The 15,000-nt window shown below is 35.0% G+C and overlaps 1 protein-coding gene across 1 annotated transcript in view; it reads left to right on the top strand.

Moving 5' to 3' along the window:
- The window catches only part of spata5 (spermatogenesis associated 5), a 47,927-nt gene that overhangs the window by 31,185 nt on the left and 1,742 nt on the right, over positions 1 to 15,000 (top strand). Inside the window, exon 17 of the mRNA XM_042770566.1 lies at positions 12,990 to 13,154. Coding sequence (XP_042626500.1) covers positions 12,990 to 13,154 — 165 coding nt within the window. The remainder of the gene's footprint in view (positions 1 to 12,989; positions 13,155 to 15,000) is intronic.

Here is a 15,000-nt window from a genome sequence, read left to right as displayed (position 1 = left end):
GGCTGCGTTTATGTGATCAAAAATACAGTAAAAATAGTGAAATATTATTATAATTTCAAACAACTGTTTTCTGTGTGAATCTCTGTTAAAGTGTAATTTATTTCTGTGATGTGCAGCTGTATTTTCAGCATCATTACTCCAGTCTTCAGTGTCACATGATCTTCAGAAATCATTCTAATATGATGATTTGCTGCTCAAGAAACATTTCTGATTATTATCAATGTTGAAAACAGTTGTGCTGCACAATATTTTTGTGGAAACTGTGATATATTTTATTTTTCAGGATTCACAGATGAATAGAAAGTTCAGAAGAGCAGCGTTTATTAGAAATAGAAATCTTTTAAATGTCTTTACTGTCACTTTCGATCAATTTAATCTTTACTGGCCCTAAACATTTAACTAGTAGTAAATATAAATCCTGCACTGTGCTTTACTGAAAATCTTCCACCATGACATTTTGAAATGCTGCGTTTGCTTACGATTCACAACAACTAATGTTTGCAAGATGCTTATAAAGGCACCATATTACAACAACACAAGTGCATTTGAGATTTGAGAGTATCACACACATTTATCAATTTATCATTTCTTAGAGCTTTCCCCAAACACTCTTCACTCAAGCATGCGATCGCAAACCATTACAGCAGCTCAGAGTTTGTTTCTGAGTTCCTCAAATGTGTTCAACTATCAGGTCTTGAGACTAGAGCACTAGGTTAGACCTTCCAAACCCGTTACAGATGTCAAACACAGCAGTCCGGGACACCAGAGCTCGTTTCTTCCGCGTGGGGAGCCACAAAATTTGTCCCTTTTGCATCGCGGTAACGTTTGGAGCTAAGAAAAGACACGGCGCTTCCCCTCGCGGCGTTCATTTGGAGCTCTGATTACAGCCTTCTCTTCCCTCAAACACAAACACAGGCCTGGAAAAACCGGCCTGCCAGCGACGGCGGGAGAATCAGAGCAATTAGAGCAGAGGAAGACGCTAATGAAGACGCTCTGATTTCCGCACGTTCCTCGGCCTGAAACACTCAAGACGGGGAAAGAAGCAGAGCAGCTGCATGATGATGACGACGATGATTTAGTTTAGAAAACTGTGATGCACTACCTTTCAAAACTTGAATTTTTTTAAATACTTTTATTCATCAAGGATGCATTAAATTGATCAGAAGTGCCAGTAAAGACATTTATAATGTGACAAAGGATTCCTATTTCAAAATAAATGCATTTTTTTTATTCATCTGTGAATCCTGAAAAATAAATGTATCACAGTTTCCACAAAAATATTGTGCAGCACAACTGTGTTCAACATTGATAATAATCAGAAATGTTTCTTGAGCAGCAAATGATCATATTAGAATGATTTCTGAAGATCATGTGACACTGAAGACTGGAGTAATGATGCTGAAAATTCAGCTGCGCATCACAGAAATAAATTACATTTTAATATATATTCACATAGAAAACAGCTTGTTTTAAATTGCAATAATATTTCACAATTTTTACTGTATTTTTGATCAAATAAATGCAGCCATGCTAAACAAAACAGACTCTTTCAGAAAATCGTAATCTTCTTTTTATAAATCCGAATTTTTTAAACTTTTGAGCAGAAGTGTTGGTTTAAAGGAATCCTCCTGTGTAAAATTATATAATCTGATAGCTATATATCTTAAAATATCTGCATCTGACAGTGGTCAAGTCTGACTGAACTCTTTTTAGTCAGAGCTTTAAAAAATTTCCATTTTAAGACGTGTTCTTTGCATCTACAGTAAAAGACTGAACACTTACATGTCACTAAATCAAGTGCTATGCAAGTGTGTGTGTGTGTGTGTGTGTGTGTGTGTGCGTGTGTGTGTTGTCGAGCACTCATAGATAAGTCTGAAGTCCCGTTGGCTCTGATAACATCAGTTTCCATCTGCTGCTCTCGTTGGGTTTATTCAGCGGAAGCTGCTGGTTACTAAACAACCGAGCGTCTGGATTCGCCTCCAGACTTCCTGATGTCTGATAAGAGACAGAACAACAAGCAAAGCTTCATCCGACCTGCAGCTCATCTGCTTTATAATCATACATTAGCAGCATCTGACCTTCTCAATAAATTTTAAGTTTGAAAAATAGGTTTGATTTCCAGAGTGTAAATTTTTACTGTATTTTTCACCATTTCAGTGGACAAATCAAGGGTTTTTCCACTGTATATCTTCGTTTTTAAATGTAATTTACCTGCCAACAAAACTTCTATAACCAGAACCAACATTACAGACAGACTTCAATATTGAAAAATATTGAAGAAATCAGCTATGGAAACTACTATTCAGAAGTTTGGGGTCTAGTAAGATTTTTAACCTCTCTGAAAGAAGTCACTTCTGCTCATCAAGGCTGCATTTATTTGATCAAAAAACAGTAAAAAAATGTGAAAAATTATTGCAATTTAAAAGAACTGTTTTTTATGTGAGTATATTGTAATATATAATTTATTTCTGTGATGCGCAGCTGTATTTTCAGCATCATTACTCCAGTCTTCAGTGTCACATGATCTACAGAAATCATTCTAATATGAAGATTTGCTGCTTAAGAAACATAAATATTTTTGTGGAAACTGTGATGATTTTAGTTTTCAGGATTCACAGATAAATAGAAAGTTCAAAAGAACAGCATTTTTTTATATAGAATTTATTTTTACTTTATAAATTACTTTACTGGCACTTTTGATCAATTTAATGCGTCTTTGATGAATAAAAGTATTTCTTTGAAGTGCTCCCAAACTGTGTGACTGTATCTTCTCTCGTCTTGAGTCTGAGTCGTGTGTGAAGTGTGTGTTTGTGCCGGTTCGTATTGTTCAGTAAACATGTTCTGCCGTTTTGACCTCTGGGCTTCTCCTCTCTCTCTCTCTCTCTCTCTCTTCTTCTGCCTCTTTCTTTATTTTTCTTTTTTTCTCCAATCAAGGAGGAATTATCTTCTTTCCGGAAAGCGACTTGGCCACTAATTTTAGCTGCTCTTGATTGAGGCTGGAGGCTCAGGCTGAGGCCACATCCGCCCGAACCAGAGAAGTTAATTCCTACCAGAACACACAACATGTGTTTAGTTCTCCAACACACACACAGAGTCCAGCCGCAGTCTGCTGCCTGTGTGTGTGTGTGTGTGTGTTCAGCTGTATAGTCCATTTTTCAGAGGCTGTGGTTTCCAGAAGTATTTTTCCATTTTATTTGCTTTATTCACTTGAATTTCAAAAACTTCTGAGTAACACTTCACAGTAAGGTATTGCATTAGGTTTTTTAAAACTTAACAGTTTTATATATTTTTTATAGTTTTGTATAAATTATATATACAGTACAGGTCAAAAGTTTGGAAACATTACTATTTTTAATGTTTTTGAAAGAAGTTTCTTCTGCTCATCAAGCATGCATTTATTTGTTCAAAAATACAGAAAAAACAGTAATATTGTACGGAAGAGGATTAGGGCCAAGCAATAATAAAAAAAAATAAAACCATCTCGAGATTAAAGTCATTATATTGCGAGATTAAACTCGTTAAATTTCGAGAAAAAAAGTCGAAAAACAATCTTGAGAATAAACTCATTAAATATCGAGAATAAAGTCATTGTGTTTCGAGAAAAAAACTCGTTAAATTTCGGTTTTAATTTATCACAGCTGTCCAAGTGCCAGAGTGCATTTGGGTGAAGCCAGCGATAACCTTGCATTTGTCCTCTGGTTGTCATTTCATGTTGGACAAAAGCGAGTAGCCTACATCGCGCAAATTGGACTGATTTTTTCTTCTAAAAAGACCTAGCCGCTTGCAAATTCACTTTAAAGTTTGTGTGCTAATTATTATTGTGTCATAATTAGCTAAAGTTGATAGTATTTCTTTGTTACTGAAAGATATAGGCTATGCAATGAACACTGATCGAATGCGTTATTCTCTACATTTAATTTCGACTTTTTTTCTCGAAACACGACTTTATTCTCGAAATTTAATGTTTATTCTCAAGATTGTATTTCGACTTTTTTTCTCGAAATTTAATGAGTTTAATCTCGAAACACGCAAATTGGACTGATTTTGCGCAATGAGTTTATTCTCAAGATTGTATTTCAACTTTTTTTCTAACTTTTTTTCTCGAAATTTAACGAGTTTAATCTCGAAACACAACGACTTTATTCTCGAAATTTAATGAGTTTATTCTCAAGATTGTATTTTGACTTTTTTTCTCGAAATTTAACGAGTTTAATCTCGCAATATAATGACTTTAATCTCGAGATGGTTTTATTTTTTTATTATTGCTTGGCCCTAATCCTCTTCCGTAATATTGTGATATATTTTTTTTATTTTTGCTTGGCCCTAATCCTCTTCCGTAATATTAAATTATCATTTATTTCTGATGCAAAGCTGAATTTTTAGGATCATTATCACATGATCCTTTAGAAATCATTCTAATATGATGATTCATTATCAAAGTTGGAAACAGTTCTGCTGCTTAATATTTTTTTTCAGAACATATGATACTTTTTTTAGGATACTTGATGAATAAAAAGTAAAAAAAAAAAAAAAAAAAAAAAAAGAAGCTATGGTTTTTTAAAATATAAATATTTTGTAATAACAATATACACTACTGGTCAGTAATTTGGGGTCAGTAATTTTTTTTTTTTCTTTCTTTTTTTAATAAAATCATACTTTTATTCAGCAAGGATGTGTTTAAATTGATAAAAAGTGATAGTAAAGAAAATATATTATTAGAATATATATTATTAGAATTTTTTTTTATTTTGAATAAATGCAGTTCTTTTTAACCTTTTATTCATCAAATATATTAGACAGCAGAACTGTTTCCAACACTCATAATAAATCAGAATATTAGAATGATTTCTAAATGATTTTTTCAAAAACTTTTTTTATTTTTTTATTATTATTTTTTATTTTTTATTAGATGTACATGTGTCCCTGCAGCACAGAATCAGTCATAAGTAGCACAGGTATATTTGTAGCAATAGACAACAATACATTGTATGGGTCAAAATTATCCTTTTTTTAAGTCAAAAATCATTAGGAAATTAAGTAAAGATCATGTTCCGTGAAGATATTTTGTAAATTTCTTACCGTAAATTTATCAAAAATGTATTATCAGTAGTAATATGCATTGCTAAGAACTTCATTTGGACAACTTTAAAGATGATTTTCTCAATATTTAGTTTTTTTTTATCTCGAGTTGTATATCTCTGCCAAATATTGTCCTGTCTTAACAAACCATACATCAATGGAAAGATTATTTATTCAGCTTTCAGTTTTAGAAAATTTACCCTCATGACTGGTTTTGTGATCCTGGGTCACATACAGCATTTATTATTTTATGTTAATGTTAATATTAATTCATAAATATTCTTGTAAATACTGTATATGCTCAGGGATTGAGCTCTTGAGCTGAAGCAGTGGATCTGAAGCTGTTTTCCATCATACTCTGATCCTCATCTGGTTTATTTCATCCGTTTGTTTCTGTGTCTCTGGCACAATTCCTCCCAGAGACTCCGACACGCATCCCAGAATTCCTCTGAGATGGTGTGCAGGTGCGAGCGGCGTGTGTCTAACACGTTAAACACATCTGTCTCTCTCTGACGGTAAATCTGTCACGCATCTGTGTGTGTTGTGAGGTTAATGTGCAGGTGTGTGTGTGATGAGGTCACTGTTAGACTGCGCTAATAAACAGACGCGCTCCTTCCTGCTGTTCCCTTCGGATGGAAACCTTCCTTCAACTTTTCACCCTTTTTAAAAAACATACTGCACTAGATTTAAAAAAAAAAGTTAATCAAGACAAACTTTTGGTTGAGAAAGCTTAGCCTGAAAGTTTGAAGTTTGTAAAAGTTTGAAACCGTTTTAAAGATTGAATAGATAGACAGATGCATACATATATGGATAGCATGTTGTTAGTATGTTTCTAACATGATTTAACAAATTGATAGCATTTTGCTACTATGACTTAACATGCTGTTAACATGAATTAACACTATGCTAGCATGTTTCTTACATGTTTTAATACGACTAACATGTTTTAGCATATCTAGCATGATTTAACATGTTTTAGTACAACTTAGCATGTTGCAAACGTGTTTCTGACGTGACTTAACATGTTGGTAGTGTGATTTAGCATGTTTTTAGCATGTTTTTAACATGATATAACATGTTGCTAGCATGTTTACCATGTTGTTGACATGTTTTAACACTATGCTAGCCTACATTAACAAGTTGTTAGCACATTTTAGGACATGGCTAACATATTGCTAGCATGTTTAACATTTTTTTCAAATTAAACAAGTTTAACAGTATGCTAGCCTAAAATTTGCGTGCTTCTAGCATATTTAGCACACAGCTAACATGTTGTTAGCATGTTTGTAACATGATATATCATGTTGCTAGCATGTTTAACATGAGGTTAACATGTAACACAATGTTAGCCTAAATTAACAAGGTGTTAGCACATGGCTAACATGTTTTAACATGTTTCTAGCATGAGTTAACATGTTTCTAGTATTTTTATCACATTTTGAACTTGATTTATCATGTTGATGACATGTTTCTAACATGTTCAACACATCGCTAGCATGAATAATCATGTCTTTAACACATGACTAACATGTTTTAGCATGTTTAGCTATACTAGCCTAAATTAACATGTTTTATCATGTTGCTAGCGTGAATTAATATATTTCTAGGATGTTTCAAGGATGTTTACCACATGGCTAGCATGAATTAGCATGTTGCTAGCATGTTTAGCATGTTTTTAACATGAATTACATGTTTAAACACTATGCTAGCTTAAGTAAGCATGTTTTAGCACGACTATCATGTTTTAGCATGTTTAACATGTTTTTAACATGAATTACATGTTTAAACACTATTCTGGCTTTAAGCATGTTTTAGCACATGGCTACCATGATTTAGCATGTTGCTAGCATGTTTGGCATGTTTTCAACATGAATTACATGTTTAAACACTATGCTAGCTTAAATAAGCATGTTTTAGCACGTGGCTACCATGATTTAGCATGTTGCTAGCATGTTTAGCATGTTTTCAACATGAATTACATGTTTAAACACTATGCTGGCTTAAATAAGCATGTTTTAGCCCGTGGCTACCATGATTTAGCATTTTGCTAGCATGTTTAGCATGTTTTTAACATGAATTACATGTTTAAACACTATTCTGGCTTAAATAAGCATGTTTTAGCCCGTGGCTACCATGATTTAGCATGTTGCTAGCATGTTTAGCATGTTTTCAACATGAATTACATGTTTAAACACTATGCTGGCTTAAATAAGCATGTTTTAGCACGTGGCTACCATGATTTAGCATGTTGCTAGCATGTTTAGCATGTTTTCAACATGAATTACATGTTTAAACACTATGCTGGCTTAAATAAGCATGTTTTAGCACGTGGCTACCATGATTTAGCATGTTGCTAGCATGTTTAGCATGTTTTTAACATGAATTACATGTTTAAACACTATTCTGGCTTAAATAAGCATGTTTTAGCCCATGGCTACAATGATTTAGCATGTTGCTAGCATGTTTTCAACATGAATTACATGTTTAAACACAATGCTAGCTTAAATAAGCATGTTTTAGCCCGTGGCTACCACGATTTAGCATGTTGCTAGCATGTTTAGCATGTTTTTAACATGAATTACGTTTAAAAACTGTGATAGCTTAAATAAGCATGTAGGTAGGTAAAATGAGTATAACGTCAATCCTCACTAGTTGAGTAAACCTCTGTTGGTAAGCGTTTGACGTCAGATCTGACGACTGAGACGCTTTCATTGTGATGCTGATGGTGACGGTTTGCGATGAGGTCATTTCCTGTGTTTACAGCTCTGGGTTAAAAATGGCACCTGTGTGTGAAGGTCACGCTCTCTCTCTTTCCTGTGTGTGGTCGGTGCGTCTCGCTGTCTCTCTCTGAGAGGAAGTGCTCAGCGCTGGGAATCCCTGACTTCCTGTTTTGGAGGACAGACAGACAGACAGAAGCCCTTCACACCTGCCCACACAGGACTCCATCTGTCTGACTGTCAGGAAGTGTGTGTCTGTCTTCAGAAAATAGATAGATAGGCAGTATTTTTAATGAAATGCAGTAGATGAGGACACACACACACACACACACACACACACATGCTCTTGGCCGTTTAGTAAACAGGAAGTTTAATTGTTGAGTAAAACCCTGAGGACACACAGACGACAGCTGCATATCTACACCCTGAGAGTGTGTGTGTGTGTGTGTGTGTGTCAGGGGGTTTCTGTATAGCCAGCAGCGATTCTCAGACTTCCTGAAGCACTTGTGTCTCTATTTACACACACACACACACACACTGGACGTGTAGCTGCAGTTTTGGGCTGAATGGAGTTTCCTGCTCTGTGTAAACTGATCTGTGCTTGAAAGAATGTTTGATATACCTGCATGAAAGCACTGAGAAAGTGTGTGTGTGTGTGTGTGTGTGTGTGTGTGTGTGTGTGTGTGTGTGTGTGTGTGTCCTGTCAGCATGTTTAATTGATGAGGAGCTGTTTATGAGCTGCTGTGTGTCTGTCTGCACTCATTGTGTAGAAATACCTGAAGAACAAAACACACACACACAGAGAGAGAGAGAGAGAGAGAGAGAGGCAGGCAGGTCTGATGCTGATATAAAGTGTTTTGAGCTGCTGTATGTCTGATAAACATGTTGTGATTACAACTGAATGTGTGTGTAGTTACACAACATGAGGTGTGTTACTGAGAGAGAGAGATTCTCACAAACAAACAGCTCAAACTGAGCAAAAATATGAATTTGCTGCAGATGCTGATATTTATATGATGAAATTCTGCTGCTTGTAAATAAGTGAGATGTTTATAACAGTAGAGCAGATACTGACATAAACTGATGTAAATATGAGTCTGTGCTCTATATTTGTATTGTTGTGTTTTGGTGGGATGATATGTTTATTTTCATTAAATGTAATGCAGTGATTGAGAGATGAAGAATAAAGGCTCCTCAGAAGATGTGAGATGTTCTGGAGGCTGTGTGAAGATCATTCCTCCCCGCTGAGGAACGTGAAAGTAAAGCTTCTGGAAACAAACGCTCCTCAAAAGATCCTGATGATCAGATTTGAGACTCTAAAAACATGATTGATTGAGAATCAAGTAAAGCTGAGCTGCTTCAGTCCAGTAAGAGTTCATCTGGAGATATTACTGCAGTTATTCTGACCTTTACTTGATCAAAATCACTCAAGATCTGACACCAGAAGCAACTAAAAGAGCTTGTATTTATCAGTCAGACGTCAGAAAGCACGCAGTAGATTGTCTGCGACGGGTTTTTTAAGTTACATTATTCACATTCTCACATTTGGCAGATGGTTTTATCTGAAGTGACTTACATTGCATTCAAGCTGTACATGTTTTTAGTTTTCCATTGTGCATGCATTCCCCGGGAATCAAACCCACGCCTTTGTTTGGAATTATGATGCCGTAGTTAATTCATTATCAACTTGTTTTATTAACTCGAGTTCCAAATTTTTGCATGCAGCCCTGATTTTCCGGCATTACACCAGCGGAGCGTGTAAATGTTGTTGTGAACGTTTAGCGTTCCAGTTCTTCCAGTGTGTGTTTGTGTGCGTTTGAGCCGTTTCTCCAGACACACAAAAGCTCCGGCGGCTTCATTGTGTCTCTGTGGGTTTGGTCTTTGCTTACAGTAAGAGGAACATCTGAGCGCTCAGGTTTTGTCTTTCAGCTGAAGGTCACGCAGATGTAAGCGGATCTGTTTCCGGCTTTACGCGAGTATCTGTGTCTGCACTGATAGCAGAAGCTCGTCCACAGCCCTCACCGCAGCCAATCACACACACCACACGCTCCTCAAGAACATATCCAGACTGAAATCACTTCAGATAGATGAGCCTTCATCGCCATTACAGGCTCTTCAGCTTCCTCACTTGCTTTTAAGTGTCTCAGTCTGTTCCTTTAAACACAATCACACTCCAAAAATATTCAGACCTAAATTTAGGAACAATGTATTAGAATTGCGTGTCAAGTTCCCATGCATTTGGATTACACAGTTTTAACATAAACGTAAATATATATATATATATCATGATCGCAATGCACATTTATGCAGATAGAAATAAAACTTTTATACGAATAAACATGCTTCGCTCTCTTTATGCAAAATGTAATTTCTTGGGGGGTTTTTTTATGTTATGTGGTGAAATATGAGCCAGACGGGTTTTTTCCTGCCAGACCCACCCATCTTGAGCTGAGAAGTTTGTTTGATTCTTCTAAACAAATGTGTTGAATAGAAGCACTTCTGCTCTCAGACGAGCTTCTGTCCTGTAATTCTACTTAAGTTTCTTTATTCAGAGGGTTGAAATGCTTTGTTTGTGCTAATGACTTTTACACACAGGCAATTATTCTGTCAACAAGCCAAGATCTCGGATGAGGAGCGACAGTGTTATAAAAGCACCTTAAACACACACACACACACAGAGCGGATCCTTCAGGACAGGAAGTGTGTGTGTGCTGCTGAGTGATGAATGAGAGAGAAAGAGAAATAAAACATGTCGACTCCTGCAGTGAGACGGGCCGGACGTCCATCTGAATGAGTACAGCAGACACCGAATCATGCTTTGCTGGAAGTGGAATCATGTCAGGGTTAAGCTGGGAAATCTCTTTATCTGTGTGTTAGATGTACAACAGGTCTGTGTCTCAGTGTCGTTACTGTCGACTAAAACTAGTAAACCGCTTTCAGTAATTGCAATAAAAGTAAAATATTTAATTAATTTAAAAATCTTTAAAATTAGAAATGAAATAAGCTAAAAAAAAAAAAAGGTTTAAATTAAAGTGCTTAAATTACTCAAACTAAAACTAAAATAAATATAAATTAAAGCTAAAAAAATGTTTGCCTTGGCAACTAAATAAAATACAATTTTAAGTCTTAAAATTACAAAAAATACAACTCAAATAAAAATAAATTAAGCTACATTTAAATATTTAAAAAAACTAATAAGAATTACAAAAAGGCATAACAAAATTGCTAAAAAATAAAATATGAACTGGAAATAGAGAATCGCAGAGCTTTTAACTTTACTTAAGTACCAAAATTGCCCAGAATTGTTTTTAGGGCTTCTTCAGGGATAGCTTCAAATTTAGAAAAAGTGGCTCATATATCAGAAACAATGTGAGTACATTTTTTCGTTCAGTGTAGTGTATTGTTAAGGTTTGCAGTGTTTTCCATCACATGTTCTTTTGTTTGTCTTCAGACGTGATACACAAACTGTTATCAGGAGCTGTTATGGTTACTGCACACTGTCTGTTTGTCTCTCTCACACACACACACACACACACACACACACTCTCTCTCTCACTCACACACTCTCTCTCTCACACATACACACACACACACACTCTCTCTCTCTCCCACACACACACACACTCTCTCTCTCTCTCTCTCTCTCTCTCTCTCACTCACACACACATCACACTCTCTCACACACTCACACACACACTCGCACTCACTCTCTCTCTCTCTCTCTCTCTCTCTCTCACACTCTCACACCACACACACACACACACACTCTCTCTCTCTCTCTCACACTCACAATTCTATTGTTAGTTTTTCATTTATGTAATGTTTTCTAAGTTATATTACAACTGTTCCAGTTTCATTTCTGCACACACTCTCTCTCTCTCTCTCACACACACACACACACACACACACACACACACACACACACACACACACGTTCAGTCTTCTCCCCGCTCCTCGTTTGGTCTCTTCCTGAGGATATTAGGAAGCAGTGTGCCGTGGATCGAGTCGATTGTGCTGCAGGGTCACAGATGTGCAGCGATGACTTCCTGGAGTTGTTTTCTCTGTCTGTCTGTCTTTCTGTTGTTTCTTTATCAGACGCTTCAGCTGCTGTTATCCTCTGTTTCTCATCATCTGTTGTGTGTGTAACTCCTGTTCAGCTGCCTCTCAGGAGGTTTTACTGCACAAACAAATCCAGCTACACCATATATCCAGATCATATCAGTATCGGCCATAATGAGCGATTTTTAATTTATCATATCGGCCTGGAAGATAATATCAGTTCTGTTTATTATCTCCAGTTCAAACATGTATAATATTTTAGACAAGTTACTATTAAATAGTTTTTCTACTGTATAGTATATTGTTTTGATGCCTCATTTCCAGTGATATTTTACTGTTATTTACTACTACAGTATTTATGAATATGTTTGATTAGATTAAATATTTATATTTTCAGTTTCATTTTAATTTAAGCTTAATTTTTTTTTTTTTACATTTTTTTAATTTAGTTTTAATTTAAAATCTTTTCGTTTTAGTAATTTTAGTATTTGAACTTAATTTATTTTATTTATTTGATTTCTAATTCAAATTTTTAGTGTTTTAGTGAGTTTTTCAAGTTTATATTTTGTCAAATTTATTTCAATTAACAAAAAAATATGTTTTAATGATTTCAATTGAATAATGTGATTATAAGTATTTATATAAAAATATTTGTAATAACATTCCATTCGAAAAACTGGAAACTGTTTTTCTTTTTTTTTTATAAACATAATTGTATATTTTTATTCAAGGATGCATTAAATTGATCAGAAGTGACCGTAAAGATATTTATAATGTTACAGAATATTTATATTTCACATAAATGCTGTTCTTTTGAACTTTCTATTCATCTGTGAATCCTGGAAAAATAAAATGCATCACTGTTTTCCACAGAAATATTGTGCAGCACAATTGTGTTCAACATTGATAATAATCAGAAATGTTTCTTTAGCAGTAAATCATCATATTAGAATGATTTCTGAAGATCATGTGACACTGAAGACTGGAGTAATGATGCTGAAAATACAGCTGCACATCACAGAAATAAATTACAGTTTAACAGAGATTCACACAGAAAACAGCTGTTTTATATTGTAATAATATTTCACAATTTTTACTGTATTTACTGTATATTTGTGTGTGTGTGTGTCTCAGGCTCTGATGCGTCCGGGGCGTCTGGATCGCATCATATACGTCCCGCTGCCGGACGCAGACACTCGCCGAGAGATCTTCACGCTGCAGCTCCGGAACATGCCCATCCATCCCAGCGTGCACCTGGAGGACCTGGTGACCCGGACTGAGCGCTACTCGGGGGCAGAGGTGAGAGGTCACTGCAGCTGCAGGGGTCAGAGGTCACGCTATCATTTGGTCAAGGTGTTTTGATATTGTTTGATAGAGTGTTTTATGAGTTTTTAATATAAAGTCCGTGTGACTCTGAGCTGCTGCACAGACGCTGTATTGTGTGTGTTTGTGTCCGCTCTCACTGTGACTCAGCAGATGCTGCTGTGTGTGTGTGTGTGTGTGTGTGTGTGTGTGTGTGACTGTGTGTGTGTGTGTGTGTGTGTGTGTGACTGTCTGTGTGCGTGTGTGTGTTTGTTTGTGTGTGTGTGTGTGTGCGTATGAGTGTGTGTGCATGTGTTTGTGTTTTTTTTTTGTTTTCGCTGTGACTGTGAAGATGCTGCTGTGTGTGTGTGTGTGTGTGTGTGTGTGTGTGTGTGTGTGTGCATATGACTGTGTGTGTGTGTGCGTGCGTGCTGCTTTGGTGTTGTGATTGGTGAGAGCAGGGGTTTCTGGGTAATGTGATGTTTACAGCATGTGTGATCAGCCTCAGCGACACCAGCGACAGCGCTCCAGCTGAGCTGCAGGGAATTATGGGGCTTCGTTTGCAATTAATAGTACATCTGTGGTAAAATTGTGTGGTGAAGTGTAGCACTGCATTTATTCACCGACAAATGATCGCTCTGACATCATTTCCTCAAACTCAACTACACACAGTGAGCAGAAGCGGTCAAGCTCCAAATGGACTTGAAAACATGTTAATTATCATATAAACCAGTATATTTATCAGTTTCACAGCACAGGAATGATGATGTGGCCTGGAATGAGTTTAATTGTCATAAAAATAAAAAAATCACAATGTAACAAAAACATGTTACTTGATACTTTATGGAACTTTTGTATTCCAGTATCATATAACAGTGATTAAACAACACACAAAAGCATTGTGTAACATAATATTTCTTTTCTTCCTCAACAACTTTTTTTTGGGGGAATCTTTTGGAATCATAAAAATGTTTGTGGTTAATTATTAAAACTTTAACTAAAAATTAAAATGAAAATATAAAAACAAAAACAAAAGTGTAGATCTCAGTCTGTTGACAAATCTCAAAGATACTGAAACTAAACTGACAGAAACTGAAAGAATCAGTTTATTAAATTAATAAACCACAGCCTTTTTATTGATTCAAAAGCTCCCAGAACTGTATTTTTACTTTAATAAAAACAGATGCTGAGGAGAAAACAATAAAAAGTAAATATTCTGTTCACACCTTGATTTTGTGGTTTTTGAATGTGTTTTAAAAAATTAATATAAATGACAAAAAATTGAATAAACAAAAACTTTAGCTAAAATTAAAATGAAAACAGAAAATCTAACAATAAAAACCAATTCAAAATATTGATTAAAAACTATAATAGTATCTCAATCATACTAAAATAACGATGACTGCAAACTGAAAGTGTCTGTATATTAAATTAAACTATTATTTTTGTGACTTTTTTCTTTAATAAAAACAGTTGTTGAGGGGCAAAATAATACACTGTTTTTAAAGCATTTTAACCACTATTGTATGAAAATACTTTCTGAAATCAAGAAAGGAAAAAATAAAGTATATAAAGTAACATTTATTTGTTACATTGTGATATTGACAAAAAAAAAATATTAAAATGACAACTGAGTTAATTAAATTAAATTAAGTTTTTAATCATATGATTAAATATAAATTCTTATTTAAGGGCTCACTGTTATTTTCAGTCAAAAAATTTTAATGGTTGAAAAATAAAGAAATTAAGAGCCTTAAATATTAGTATTGTAATGTAAAATCTAATTATTATTATTATTATTATTATTATTATTATTATTATTATTATTATTATTTATACAGTG

This window comes from Cyprinus carpio, chromosome A14 (assembly GCF_018340385.1).
Source record: "Cyprinus carpio isolate SPL01 chromosome A14, ASM1834038v1, whole genome shotgun sequence".
In the NCBI taxonomy this organism is placed as follows: domain Eukaryota; kingdom Metazoa; phylum Chordata; class Actinopteri; order Cypriniformes; family Cyprinidae; genus Cyprinus; species Cyprinus carpio.
This window is presented reverse-complemented; position numbering and strand designations above follow the sequence as displayed.